We start from the raw sequence: 15518 nt of genomic DNA, 5'->3' as shown, positions 1-15518 counted from the left end.
GTGTGTGACAGGTTACATACAAGCCCTCCTTGTAGCCATCGATTAACGCCTGGAACAGCGGTTTGTTGTTGGGAATGGTCTGCAGTATGTTTCCATCAGAGGTCACATAGCCAATGGCCCATTGGCCCAAACGTGTACAACTCAGTCTGAAGATGTAACTATTAGAGAAAGATAAAGATATGGATGACTCACACACTAAAAACAGCACTGACAAGGAAAAACTGGGTAACAACTGAAAAGAGTGCAGTGACTACTGGAGACTCAGTGACACCTTGGAACGATGGCATTAGGGGCAAATCAGGCTTACAACAGAGTCTGTGTCTTCTGTAAGGTGGACCCCAAACAACACAACACACAGGTGTTCGATCTGTTGAGAAGGAGGCCTGGAGTCACCCAAAGTCAACTTGAGTCTGACAATGATGTGGTCCAAACTATAGAAGCAACCATGATAGGAGATATTGACAGGAAACTTCAAGCCATGGCAACAATAGGTTCAGAAAAAAAGATGAAAAATATTAAAGAATGAAAACCGGAAGGTAAAAATCCACAGACAGTTACATGTAGGCTTGACACTATATAGGAGGAGAACCATTGGGGACTGAAGTGGAAGGTCCTATAGTATGATCTAATACTGTTATATAATTCGATAAGACCAGAGGATTCCAAGAACATCACTAAAGATGAGCTTAGAAACATTAGCATAACAGGTTGCTGGCATATTTTTAGACCTGGTCTTATTTTAATTTTATTATAATTCTGATTCTTTTTTTTTCTCCACAGTTTGTCGATTCAGTTTTCTTGTTATTTTTTCTTTTGTTTTTTGCAGCTCAGTGAACCTCTGCCAACCTTTACTTCTGAAAAACATTTTTTTTTTTTCCTTTTTTGTTGCCTGTTTTTTGTTGATGCCATGAAATTCAACATGAGCTAATGTTTTTCTTAAAATGTTAAATTGTTTTCTACTGTGAATAATATATTTGCAAATCATTACATTCCACTTTTATTTATAGTCTAGATTTGAGCTAAGATTAGCTAAGATTAGCTAAGATTAGCTCGATCGTGGCTCAAGAGTTGGGAGGTCGCCTTGTAATCGGAAGGTTGCCGGTTTGAGCCCCGGCTCCGACAGTCTCAGTTGTTGTGTCCTTGGGCAAGACACTTCACCCATTGCCTACTGGTGGTGGTCAGAGGGCCCGGTGGCGCCAGTGTCCAGCAGCCTCGCCTCTGTCAGTGCGCCCCAGGGTGGCTGTGGCTACAATGTAGCTTGCCATCACCACTGTGTGAATGTGTGTGAATGGGTGGATGACTGGATGTGTAAAGCGCTTTGGGGTCCTTAGGGACTAGTAAAGCGCTATACAAATACAGGCCATTTACCATTTACCATTTATAATATGGATGGACTTTTCACCATCTGGCATATCCCAGTAACATGTTTAAAAGTGTGTGTGTTTTCTGTTTTTTAAATGAGTAACATGTAGTGGCTCATCAGATATGACTGTCCTCACCCACACAGTTATGTGGTTCTGCTTATGTGTTCCAGTGTTGGTTTGCAGCATGATATCTGCATGAGTCATTTCATAGGCAGTACCCTTTATATTTGGATACTCACACCAGCCCCCTTCCATGCTCACATACACAGAGACCTGTCCTGTTATTACCTGCTCTACCTTGCCAAAACACAAGACCTGCTATTCAGAAGGCATGCAAGGCCCAGCTCAAGGCTATACAAGCTGCTGGGAAATAAGTTAGGGTATTTTTAAAGCTACTTTCTGTGCCATCCAGGAAGATTGCAGGTGCACTTTTTTGTTGGTATCTTGGTTCAGATGCTAAATTCTAAAACAGTTCAGATGTTTGTGGTGTAGGTGTCACTCGGGTTTTTTTTCTCTTCCTACCAAAACATGATGCAAAGCCAATGTATATTTTATAGTCACAAGTGCTCAAAGTACAAAGTTGGTTGAAATTCTGTGCCATATTTTGTGTCATATTCTTTATGCCAGTATTTTTGAGCATTCTAAGCCAAAATAAGCTAAATTAGAGGTGACTGCATTAAGCAGAAGTGTCATAGCAGTTGGAAAGTCAACTCTACAGCTTGGTAAAATAAGAACAAAGAATAAGAACAAATGGCAAAATAAAACTTTTATAAGTTAAGGAAGCAATGACAGTATCCATCTATCCTGAGACCCTCTGTGATCCAGCCCTTTCTGCATGCTTAAATTGAAGGATTACATACCTGCCAGGCTTGTTGATGTACTTGTGCAGTCGAGCTTTGACTTCATCATAAGTAAGGAAGGCCATATAGCCAGGGTGTGTCACCGCTAGGAAATTCCAGTTCCTCAGAATCGATCCCCAAGGCTGAAAAAAAAAAACATGTTATTGTGGTTATGCAGTTTTTGTAAGTATTAATGTTTTATATTGTGAACATAAAGTAAACGGAAGTTGGGTCTGCGTGTGACAGATCATGTATAACATCATACACTCATTGCGTTGCCTCCGTGAATTCCCATCTTATTTTGCTATAGAGATTTCTATGTTTCAGAAAACCCAGGAGTATTTTGCACCTGGTAGGATCTTCCAAGGTAAACTGTTCCTCGCTGAGGGACCAGACAAAGAGTGATTTAAAAAAAAATTCATAGAGGAGGCAAAATCATGGCGCCCCTCGAGGCAGACATGTTTGCTTGCTCTGCTCTCAGATGCCAACTTGTTGTTTGTTGTTGTTTGTTTTTTGTTCTTTTTGCACTGGATAAGTGTTGTGCACTGTTAACATACCCGAGATAGGCACTACTGGACATTGGTAACTCAATCAATCTTCCGGACTTTACCCTTCCACCGGAGCTTCAAGTCATTATTCGCCCCGGTAGACACCGCCACCACCACCACCACCCCCAGGAAGGCCCCGAAGCACTGAGCCCTAGTGAGTCAGCTGACCCCAGGAGTGCACTTCGGAGATGGCAACGTAGGCCAGGCAAGAGGGGGGGGCTCCATGCTAGGCTAAAAGCTCGGGCTAGCCAACCATCACTACCCAGCCTCTTGCTGGCCAGTGTGAGGTCCCTGGAAAACAAACTGGACGAACTACGAGCCAGGATCACAACACAACGGGAAATTAGAGAATGCTGCGCTCTTATTTTCACCGAGACCAGGCTCTCAGACAAAGTCCCGGAGTGCGCCATTCACCTACAGACTCACTCCGTATACTGAGGAGACTGGACTGCAGCCTCCGGTAAGGCTATCATGGGAGGTGTGTGTGTGTTCATTAACAACTCGTGGTGCGGAGACGTGCAGACTGTCCAGAAGCAGAACCATGATGTCACCAGCACATTATAGACAACTGGATCAACAGTCAGGTACGAGACATGCTGCGTACTCGGTCTCTTGCATTTAGATCAGGCAATGAGACGGAGTACAAAGCTGCGAAGTATGGACTGAGGAAAGCCATTACAGCAGCTAAGAAGCAGTACAGAGGTCTTCCTCTTAGCTGGATGGCTTCTATTCTTCTGCTGACCCCGGGCGGATGTGGCAAGGCTTGCAGCACATCACAGAGTACAGGGCCACCATCAGCACCATCAGTTCTGCAGGCAGTCTGCTGGATGACCTCAATGTATTCTACACCCGCTTCGAGACCCTCCAAACCTCCCAGACCTTCCAGAACCCCCAGATCACCCATGTGACTGGCTACAGGACTTTTTGACTTTCCCAGTCCGTCAGGATCGGCAACAGGACTTCAGCCAGCATTATTACAAACACTGGCGTTCCACAGGGTTGCGTCCTCAGTCCTATCCTCTACACCCTGTACACCCACGACTGTGTTGCCTCCAATAGGCAACACCATACTGAAGTTCGCGGACAACACTGCAGTGATTGGTTGCATCACTGGAGGGGATGAAGCGGCTTATAGGAGAGAGGTGGCTGGTCTGGTGTCATGGTGTGAGGACAACAACCTCAACCCTCAACACTGATAAGACAAAGAGATGATAGTGGACACAAAAGAGAAGAGGAGGCCTCACCAGCCGCTGTTTATCCGGGGCCTTGAAGTGGAGAGGGTGAGCAGCTTTAGATACCTAGGCGTCTACATCACTGAGGACCTCGCCTGGACACTGAACACCACACAGCTGGTCAAGAATCCTCAGCAGCGGCTGTATTTCCTGAGGAGGCTGAGGAAATCTGGTATGTCGGCCAAGATCCTCAGCAGGTTCTACAGCTGCATTTTCGAGAGCACACTGACCAGTTGCATCACTGCATAGTACGGCAGCACTACTGCTATGGACCGCAAACGCCTGCAGAGAGTGATAACAACTGCGGAGAGTATCACTAGGACCGCGCTGCCCTCTCTGCAGAGCATCTACCATCGCAGAGTCCAGAGGAGAGCTGCCTCCATCCTCAAACACCCCACACACCCCCAACACAGACTGTTCACACTTCTGCCCTCGGGACGAAGGTTTTAGAAGTGTGAAATCCAGAACATCACGACTCAACAACTTCTTCCCCACTGCTATCAGACTCAGAATAGCTGACCTATTTTAACAGTAATAATAATTTTTGCTATCAGGTCATCTTACATATTAAACCAGCATATTAAGCTCATAGCTCCTTTGCACACAAATCTGTGTGCCAAATTTGCTCACAGTGTGCGGACAGCAGAGAAAGAATTGGACGAGACACGAGCCCCAGTGCCATTGCGCCTCAGGGCTAGGGAACAGGTCCTGACTGTTGTATGTGCTTATGAGCACCCAGCCTTCTTGGAGTCATTGGGTGAGGGTGTTCTTGGTGCTTGTCGTGGTGGTAATCTCTGAACCAGATGGTGGAAACTGGAGGTGAAGGGACCCATCAAAGCTGAAGAAGGAGTCCTATTGGGCTTGGTTAGCCTGTGGGACTTTGGAAACAGCTGACGGGTACTAGCAGGCCAACTGGAATGCAGCACGGGGTGGTAGCTGAAGCAAAAACTCAGGGGAGTTTGGTGAGGCCATGGAAAAAACCTTTTGGTCTGTCTCAGAGCGATTCTGGTAAACCATTCGGTAACTCGGGGAGGGAAAGTGGTGCTCTACTCACTGATCTTAAGTGAGAATACAGTTAGGTGGTGAAAGGAATACTTTGAAGACCTCCTCAATCCCACTGACACCTCTTCCATAGAGGAAGCAGTCTGTGAATGAGAGGGACAACTCGCCGCTCACTAGGGACATGGTTACTGAGGCAGTTAACCAGTTCCTTGGTGGCGAGGTCCCTGGGGTGGATGAGGTTCGCTCTGAGTTCCAAAAGGCTCTGGATGTATTAGGGCTGTCCTGGTTGACATGCCTCGACTATGTCGCATGGAGATCTGGAGTGGTACCTCTGAACTGGCAGACTCGAGTGTTGTTCTCATCTTCAAGAAGAGTGACCAGGAGGAGAATTTGTCTGTTAGTAGGACTTTGGATACAGGAGAAACAATGGGGTTTTTGTTGTGGTCGCAAAACACTGAAACAGCTCTTTATCCTCTGGAGGATGTTTGAGGCCATGTAGGAGTTTGCCCAGCCAGTCTACTTATGTTTTGTGGACTTGGAGATATTGTGGGGGTGCTCAGGAATAGGTTGTCTGGCTCATTGCTACAAGCCATTCGATCCTTATGTGACTGCTGCAGGAGCTTGGTCCAATTTGCTGGCAATAAGTCGGATTCGTTTTCAATGCGTGTTGGACTCCCCTAGAACTGCACTTTTTCACAGATTTGGTTCATAGTTTTTAGATTGACAAACCGCGGCACTAGCGTCCTTGATTAGGCTGCTGCCCCTGCCTCGCGGACCCGGTTAAGCCGAAGGAAGTGAAATTAAACCAAACGACAGTAAAAAGTCAAAATAATCAGATTAAGTAGTTGGAAACTAATTTACTTGATATTGACCAACCTGGAAGAGGCGTGTGAAGATGTCAAACTCGAACACAGAAATGTAGTCATTGCAGGTGAGGTCAATGGTGGATTTGAGAGCCATAGCCTCCAGACCGCTGCTGATGGGATGTATGTCATGAAGGCACTGACGGAAGACTTTCCATGGCACTATTGTCCTGCAAAAGAACCAAGTCGTAAAAGTCACATAAATGATTGTGAGATATAAGTTAGATATCCAGGCATGCATCTTAACTGATAAGAATATGTGCAAATTACCAAATGTATGTGGTGACTGTGATTAGCCACAGTGGGCCTCTAGACAGTGGGCTTGCAGTCAAATCAGCAAAGTTACTTAAACACAACTGTATCTTATACCCCGACATAGTTTAAAGCTTAATTTTCGGCAATTAAAAAAATAGATTCAAATGTTCCCGAGATGCCAAATGCATTAACTAAATTACAAAAAGGAAAATACACAGAGGCAGTAGATATTAAACATTAAGCATTCTAAAAGTTCAACAACACAGTAAAGATAACACAAACATTGCATGAACCAAATACTTTCTATGCCTAAATATCCTTTAGAAGCATACTAACTCCAAGTTGCTCTCTGATGCATCCATCGGCGTGTGAATGTTGAGATAGAAAGCGCATAGATAATGGATGATGGTGTGAATGGGGCATTTTATATAAAGCACCACTGGTGCTCAGGTAGAGTACAAAAGTGCTATATAAGGTAAGAACCAGTCGATTTATTGACCGGCAGAATGTTTACAGGGAGTGCAGAATTATTAGGCAAATGAGTATTTTGTCCACATCATCCTCTTCATGCATGTTGTCTTACTCCAAGCTGTATAGGCTCGAAAGCCTACTACCAATTAAGCATATTAGGTGATGTGCATCTCTGTAATGAGAAGGGGTGTGGTCTAATGACATCAACACCCTATATCAGGTGTGCATAATTATTAGGCAACTTCCTTTCCTTTGGCAAAATGGGTCAAAAGAAGGACTTGACAGGCTCAGAAAAGTCAAAAATAGTGAGATATCTTGCAGAGGGATGCAGCAGTCTTAAAATTGCAACACTTCTGAAGCGTGATCATCGAACAATCAAGCGTTTCATTCAAAATAGTCAACAGGGTCGCAAGAAGCGTGTGGAAAAACCAAGGCGCAAAATAACTGCCCATGAACTGAGAAAAGTCAAGCGTGCAGCTGCCAAGATGCCACTTGCCACCAGTATGGCCATATTTCAGAGCTGCAACATCACTGGAGTGCCCAAAAGCACAAGGTGTGCAATACTCAGAGACATGGCCAAGGTAAGAAAGGCTGAAAGACGACCACCACTGAACAAGACACACAAGCTGAAACGTCAAGACTGGGCCAAGAAATATCTCAAGACTGATTTTTCTAAGGTTTTATGGACTGATGAAATGAGAGTGAGTCTTGATGGGCCAGATGGATGGGCCCGTGGCTGGATTGGTAAAGGGCAGAGAGCTCCAGTCCGACTCAGACGCCAGCAAGGTGGAGGTGGAGTACTGGTTTGGGCTGGTATCATCAAAGATGAGCTTGTGGGGCCTTTTCGGGTTGAGGATGGAGTCAAGCTCAACTCCCAGTCCTACTGCCAGTTTCTGGAAGACACCTTCTTCAAGCAGTGGTACAGGAAGAAGTCTGCATCCTTCAAGAAAAACATGATTTTCATGCAGGACAATGCTCCATCACACGCGTCCAAGTACTCCACAGCGTGGCTGGCAATAAAGGGTATAAAAGAAGAAAAACTAATGACATGGCCTCCTTGTTCACCTGATCTGAACCCCATTGAGAACCTGTGGTCCATCATCAAATGTGAGATTTACAAGGAGGGAAAACAGTGCACCTCTCTGAACAGTGTCTGGGAGGCTGTGGTTGCTGCTGCACGCAATGTTGATGGAGAACAGATCAAAACACTGACAGAATCCATGGATGGCAGGCTTTTGAGTGTCCTTGCAAAGAATGGTGGCTATATTGGTCGCTGATTTGTTTTTGTTTTGTTTTTGAATGTCAGAAATGTATATTTGTGAATGTGGAGATGTTATATTGGTTTCACTGGTAAAAATAAATAATTGAAATGGGTATATTTGTTTTTTGTTAAGTTGCCTAATAATTATGCACAGTAATAGTCACCTGCACACACAGATATCCCCCTAAAATAGCTCAAACTAAAAACAAACTAAAAACTACTTCCAAAAACATTGAGCTTTGATATTAATGTGTTTTTTGGGTTCATTGAGAACATGGTTGTTGTTCAATAATAAAATTATTCCTCAAAAATACAACTTGCCTAATAATTCTGCACTCCCTGTACAGCACTGACAAGATGATGAATGCAACTCTACAGCAAAAATAAAAATGTTGAAGTAAACTTTCTTTCAAGTGAAATTAATAATAGATGTGCGTGGGTGTGTAACTTATCAGCTGTTTGGACTGCGTTTTATGGGGGGCTCCCTGGAAATGTGAATAAAAAACGAAGCAACCTTGTGGTGCCATCCTGAAAACAGGACATTAGAAGACCCAAAAAAATGCATTCTATGCTACTATGTGAATTCCATAGATTTGAGTTTATATTCAGTTTCGTTGCTACTGCTGAAACCTTCAATTTGTTGAAAGGAGGAGAGTACATATGCTCTCACAGTTACCACAAGATAAAAGAAGACTGATATCCTGATGTCCGAGTTTTCATGAATGCAGCTCTGCGTTGAAAACCTTTTCTGAATAAACTAAACAAGCATGTTCTGGCCATAAAGTAAGTACAAATTACTTCTGCATATTTTTAAGTCACACTCTGTTATAAATTCAACATGATGTCACAAAGTTCACAGATGTATTAACAACAATTGTAGTAACACACTCTGTGGTGCCTACCTTAAAAACAAGATTTAAACAGTACAGTGGTCCCTCACTATAACGCGGTTCACCTTTCGCGGCCTCACTGTTTGCCAGGTTCTTTTTCTTTTGTGCAATTTTGCATGCTTTTTTTTTTTTTTTTTTTTACAGCGCATTGTGTTCTGCGCCCTGATTGGCTGTAGACTATTGTCAATCAGTCTCCTCCGTGGTGTGTCTCCTGAACAGTACAGAATGCGTTCAGCTTGTCAAATGTACAAACATCTTCGATCGCTAGCAGTGTGACTCTGAAGTGCTGTACTGTATGTTTGTAAGTTTTCTCCCCAACAAAAACAATGTTGACGAAATGTTTTGCACCGTCAAAGGCACCGGCGGTAGCATCCAAAAGGCAGAGGAAGATGCTAACCATCGAACAAAAAGTTGGACTTCTAAACATGCTAAAGGAAGGTAGAAGTTTCCGTATTTTTCGGACCATAAGGCGCATTAAGCGAAACAAAACAGTCAGATAAGTCAAACTTCACTCAACTCATTCTTCTTGCTTCCTCTACTTCCGTACCATTGATTCATTAATGTTGAATTCTCTCGCAGCTGCTCTATTCCCATGTTCTGGACCTGAAAACAGGGTTTGATCTTTGGTTTCATTCTATAATACTGGACTTATTTTTCTACGAAGGTTTGAACTTTCAGAGCATTTAAACAAGAGAGAAAAGTGTGAAAATGTTCATGTCTGACTGAGAAAAGTGTATAAAGTGTGTAGTGAGGGGTTTTACAGCCTTAAAACATCTATAATAATTGTAAATAATAAAGCTGGCTACTTTGTGGATTTCACCTATCGTGGGTTAATTTTAGAACGTAACTCCCACGATAAACGAGGGAATACTGTAACGTAAAAATCTAAAATCTAAAAAATGTTTGTGATTAATTTTTATTAAAGGACAAAACATCTCAATGGCATTCACTAATAAGACAATGATATATTTTATAACAGTGTTCTACAGAACATAGCAGTCTTTTCTGGAGATGTTCAAGGCCATATCACCCCAATAGAGCACTTGTGTTTCTTTTTCACTCACTATGTGCTTTAACACCACTCTACATTTAATCATTCATTATTGTTAATCTCTTTCTGTCTTCCTTTTTTTTAGCCTGTCTTACTTCCATTACCCCCAAACGGTTGTGGCAGATGGCTCCCCCTTCCTGAGCCTGGTTCTGCCAGAGATTTCTTTCTGATAAAAGGCAGTTTTTCCTCCCCACTGTCATCAAGTGCTTGCTCACAGAGGGACGTTTAATTGTGGGGGGTTTTCTCTCTCTATTACTTCAGGGTTTCTATCTTAGATTATAAAGCACTGTAACAGAACTCTTGTGATTTGGTGCTATATAGGGATGGGTATTGTTTAGGTTTTATCCGATACCAGTACCAAACCGGTACTTTTGAAACGGTGCCGGTGCTTAAATGGTGCTCAAACCGGTGCTTAAAGAATGGAGAACACAAAATTGGTCCAAAAACCTCTCATGTTCAGCTGTTTTTTTGGAAAAGGATAACAATGTTAGCCTTTTCTGCAGCTATAGGCCATATATGGTATCACTCTTGGCTGGAAGCAGTGCTTAAACAATGGAAAAAACACAAACTTTGTCCAAAAACCTCTCATGTTTAACTGTTTTCCAATTTTTCTTTGGTCATTTTAGCCTTTTTGGCCCAGGTGAAGGGAGTATCTGCCATCAAACAAGAAGACAGCCGCATTTAACTACGACGGTGTTTGCTAGTTCACCTTACATGCATTAATTTAATAACGTGGTTAGCGTACTCAACGTAAATTACACACGAACAACATTAAGCTACTCACGCAGAGAAGAACGGCTGCTGCTGCCATCATCATCCGTCATCATTTCTGCTACACTGACAGGGCTAGGGGCCAGGACTCTACTCTTCGGGTTCTTCGGGGATGTTGCTAACTCCAGGTCCGATAACAGGCACCACACCCGCAGTAGATGTGCACGGTGTGAGGTCTCGCAGCAAGCTATCAAATACGGCGCATTTCTCGGCTTTTAAAAAAACGTTTTGCGTCGCCAGGTATTTCATCAGATTCGAGGAGTTACCTCATTTGCACAGTATCACAGTATCAGCTTAAAGCACTTGTTGCAGGCTGCTGGGTTTGCATCTTTTGCTGTGAAGTACAGCCAGACTTTTGACCGCTTCGCCTTGGGCATTTTTAATCTGTAGCTCTGCTCTAAAAGAACGTACGTACCTGGGCCCGCCTACTATCCTCGGAAACGTAAAATGATTGGCTAGAATCTAAAGTGTATCACATCTCAGGAAAAAAAAAAGCACCGAAATGTGCGCTGCTTTTCGGTCTGGTTACTACCGTTTATGTCAGAACCGGTGCCATGATGACACCGGAAACCGGTACCCATCCCTAGTGCAATATACATAAAACTGAAGTAAATTTAATTAATTTTAACATATTAAAATAAAATATATGATTCACAGTTTAAATTTCATTTTCTGAAAAATATCCAACAGTCTATCTGTGAAAATGTGAAGCTATTGCCTTAAACACCATCTTCTATCAAAACTGTGGATAAAAAAAATCCACACAAAATTGGGATTTCAGGCATTTTGAGAACTTACAGAATTTGGTGCCCAATGTTTAATGTATTTGTTTTTTTGTTTTTTTAAGTCATCCTTTTTACGTCGCAGTTTTAGAATGACACAACTGTAATCGTAAGTTGGACTGTACCATTAATCCCAGGGGAAGAGAGAAGTATTCACAGTGCTTTACTTCCTCCAAAATTTGTCCTGTTACAGCCTTATTGTAAAATGGATTAAATTCATTTTTCAACTTAAAATTCTACACACAATATCCAATAATGACAAAGTGGAAAAAGTTTGCTTAAAATTCAGAAGTGAAATTCTTGCATGACACTGAAACCTGAGCTCAGTTGCACCCTGACACACACCTGTCTATATTAGGTCCCTTTGATGACAGTGGAAGAAAGGTCAGAGGAATTGTCTGTAGATCTTCAAGACAGGATTGTATCAAGTCACAGAACTTGGGTTGAAAAATTTCTGCAGCACTGAAGATCCCAATCATCACAGTGACCACCATCATCCATAACAGGAAGATTTTGAAACACCTGGACTTTTAGCTACTTGGCCAGTCTGAGCAAGTTGGGGTAGAAGGAGTATCGGTGAAGTAGCACTTCACCGATCAAGCCTGTATGGTAGAGCAGCCAGACGGAAATCATTCTTCATGACAGCCTGCCTGGAGTTTGCCAGAAGTCAACTGAGGGACCCGCAGACCATAAAAAACAAAATTCTCTGGTCTCTCTTAAACAAAGATTTAACTCTTTGGCCTGAATCCTGTGTGTCATGGAAAGCAGGCACTGCTCACCACCTGGCTAATACCATCCCTACAGTGAAGCATCGTGGTGCCAGCATCAGCAGCAGAACTGGGAGATTAGTCAGGGTTGAGGAAAAAATTTAATGCAGCAATCTACAGAGACATCCTTGATGACGACCTCTTTCAAAGTGCTCTGGCTTTTGAAATGTGGCGAAGGTTTATCTTCAACAGGATAATAACCCTAAGCACACAGCCAAGATAACAAGTGTGGTAACAAGAAGGAGTGGCTTTGGGACCAATCTGTGAATGTCTTTGAGTGGCCCAGCCAGAGCCCAAACCAACCTGATGGAGCTTGAAAGGTTCTGCAAAAAATGGGAGAATCTGCCCTAAAACAGGTGTGCCAAGCTTGTAGCATCATACTCAAAAGGACTTGAATGCTGCCAAAGGTGCGTCAACAAAATACTGATCAAAGGCTGTGGATACTTATGTAAGCAAAAATTTTTTACTTTGTCATTATCGTATTTTGTGTGGAATTTTGTGGTTAAAAATGAATTTAATCCATTTTGGAATAAGGGTCTAACTTGACAAAATGTGGAAGAGGTTAACCACTGTGAATACTTTCCGGATGATGTAGTTTGCAGCTGATGTCACATATCTGATGATACAGTAATTTGTCAACCAGCCTACTGAATAAAAATAATAGAGGGAAACTCTTCAGCTATCCTTCCTATGATTACATTTTTGGAGCTTGTCTTTGACGTGAGTTCAGAGATGTAATGTATGTGAGTATTATTTACAGACTAAAGCCATCAGCCAGTGTTATAGGAATGAATGGATCCACAGGTGACTTCCTGGAGCTGTCATGGTTCAGCCCATCCACAAGCACAAACCACAGAAATGGAAACTTCAGTTTGATTAAATGTGATGCTAACAAAGAATTGCAGTGTTATAGTAGCCATGACTGGTAGTTGTATAGCGCCTTTCTAATCATTCAAAGCACTTTTTACTGCACGTCTCATTCCCCCAATCACACAGAAATTCATACAGTGGGTTTATCTATGCCTAAGAACTTTATAGCATCCACACATACATTGCCATGGATGCATCAGGGCATGTGGACTCAGGAGTCAAGAGAACGATGCACTGACCTTCCTATAGGTAGATGACCCGCTGAGGCATATCATTTCTCTCATTAAAATAAAGCAACTACAGACCAACTTTTTGCATTTCATATACCTCCAACAGCTTCCTGTCTAACACAGGCTAATTTGGCTAATTTGGCTAATAGTGACCATAGTGATGTTTTCTGCTTAAATGTATGAATGTTTATTTATAGTGAGCATCAGCATCAGCTTCCTTACAATATAAACAGTAACTTGATCTGAAAGACATTATGTGCAGATAGCCTCAAGCCAAGTCCTGACGTCTCAATCTTCTCTCAGAATGGATAACAAGTGTGACCCTTCGACTGATTAAAGGGCCATACCTCAGCTTCGGTTTGCAACAATCTAATAATCTAATAGATTATACTATACTTAGTTTCTAAGGTGGCTCTGAACACAGTGTAGGATGAGCAGAGATAATTCAACTACAGTAACAAACACATTGTCTTAGAGATAAATATAACAGAGTATTTGGCCTGAGAATTATGAGGTTTTACAGAATCAAAATAAAGCAGTGATAGTGCATCCAGTAGCAATTTATATCTCTCTACACAAGTGGATTTCTTTAACATGACATTTTTCATAAGAAACACTCATATTCACTATTATACTGAATTACATATATTCTGTAATGTATTTAAATTAGAGGAACGGGATCTTATAATATTCTCAAAATTCCAAGAATATCACAAAGTAAGTTTTGCATTTTTTATGCAAATAAAAAGAAAACATCCAAGAGATTTAGCTCTTTTTTATGAGGAAGGTATATGAGCAAAATGTATTCTTTTAAGACATTTGTAAAATTTATGGAAAATACTAGCCAAAAATGTCCTCCTGATAAAACTGAAAAGAATTAGAAACCGCTTCACAAGGAAGTACCCACTACCCTACTGCAGACTTTAATCAGTATGAATGGAAAATGGTTATGATCTGAAATTGTATGCTTAATGAAAAATACTGCTAAATTTAGCACCAGTGTGGAATTTGACAAACTTTTAGCTAGCCAGCTCTAGAATAGGCTTGGTACATTTGTTGTGGTGTTTTACAACTTTTTACCATTACACGTTAAAGGTGATGGTGGTGATTATTTAATGGAATATGTCATTCCCAACTATTTGTTTATGTAGCTACTTCAAATCTGTCAGAGTATTTAAAATGACATTTGTATTTTCAGCTACAGTAGGTACCTCTAGGATCAGATCTTCTAGTCATACTAGAATAAAAGAGGATGGCAACCCTACTTACATCTAAGATGAAAAAAAAATCAGCAGTTGCCTGATTATTTCATTGAATTATTTTTTAATTTGGCAACCATCTGGAAGTAGTTGCAGTGGCCAATTGGTTTTCCCAGAGGTTGAATGTGCAACAACCTCAACCTGTGGGCAGCCACTTTTGATTGCACTGACTGAACAGAAGTACAGTTTGTAGAGGCCTCTATTCACACACATTCTGGACAGAGGTCATGACCTGTCTGAGAGACAAATATTGGTCAAAGACAGTAGCCGTATGTGTGCATGTGCAACTTGGACAAGTGAATAACATACACATCTATCAAAAAACAAACAAACAAAAACAATACTGAGGTGGCGCTTACTTTTCACCAAAAAATCTCCTCCAGAAGTCAGCAGCATCAGCTTTGGTAATCCTGAACGTGTCTCCTTGGAACTGTCCACCAGGGAAGATTGCTTTGATTTCTGCCAGCATATGACTGAAGATCAGAGACAGCTTGGTCAGGTTCCTCCTGCAGAGGCCAGAAAACAGGAAATAGTTTATGTAAAATTATAGCCTCACATGTTTGACAGACACCATATGGAAACTATTTGACCTGTACAAATATACTGTACATGTTCCTGACTTCTGATTTGTTGGTAATAGCTGGTCAAATCAGACATTTCAAACACTCTCTTAGACCAACATATGCTAGAACAGAGTTTATAGATTATTTAATGTTGGATTTCCTTTAAAAATGTTAACTATAATATGAACTACATGAGCACATTAGAAAACAAACTGGCTTAAATAACGACTACAGAAGGATCTCTGTGCTATATCACACAACATATCACATATATCACACACTAGATAAAACTGAACTTAAAAAAACAGACATATTACAACACTTAAGGATGTGTGGGCGTAGGATGTGAGAACACATTTTTCTCATAATGATCTGATAATGATAAATGTGACAAATGCAGAGCCAGTATCAAGTTTTATTTTGCACAGTTATTTATGCAGCCTAAAACCCAATAGCATATTGCCACTTGTTCTCTGAGTGGCACAGTACAAAAAGGGTGA

The 15518-nt window shown here is 41.7% G+C and overlaps 1 protein-coding gene across 1 annotated transcript in view; it reads right to left on the bottom strand.

Annotated features, from left to right (window-relative positions):
* cblb (Cbl proto-oncogene B, E3 ubiquitin protein ligase) overlaps positions 1 to 15518 on the bottom strand; it is a gene marked incomplete at its 3' end in the record, with an annotated part of 68232 nt that overhangs the window by 35872 nt on the left and 16842 nt on the right. Inside the window, exons 4-8 of the mRNA XM_025911025.1 lie at positions 14815 to 14961; positions 5862 to 6018; positions 2225 to 2346; positions 308 to 367; positions 21 to 158 (exon numbers count right to left, since the gene is read on the bottom strand). Of these exons, the coding sequence (XP_025766810.1) occupies positions 21 to 158; positions 308 to 367; positions 2225 to 2346; positions 5862 to 6018; positions 14815 to 14961 (624 nt within the window). The remainder of the gene's footprint in view (positions 1 to 20; positions 159 to 307; positions 368 to 2224; positions 2347 to 5861; positions 6019 to 14814; positions 14962 to 15518) is intronic.

Source organism: Oreochromis niloticus, linkage group LG10 (genome assembly GCF_001858045.2).
Source record: "Oreochromis niloticus isolate F11D_XX linkage group LG10, O_niloticus_UMD_NMBU, whole genome shotgun sequence".
Classification (NCBI taxonomy): domain Eukaryota; kingdom Metazoa; phylum Chordata; class Actinopteri; order Cichliformes; family Cichlidae; genus Oreochromis; species Oreochromis niloticus.
Note: the sequence above shows the minus strand (reverse complement) of the source record. Positions and strands in the feature narration are given on the sequence as shown.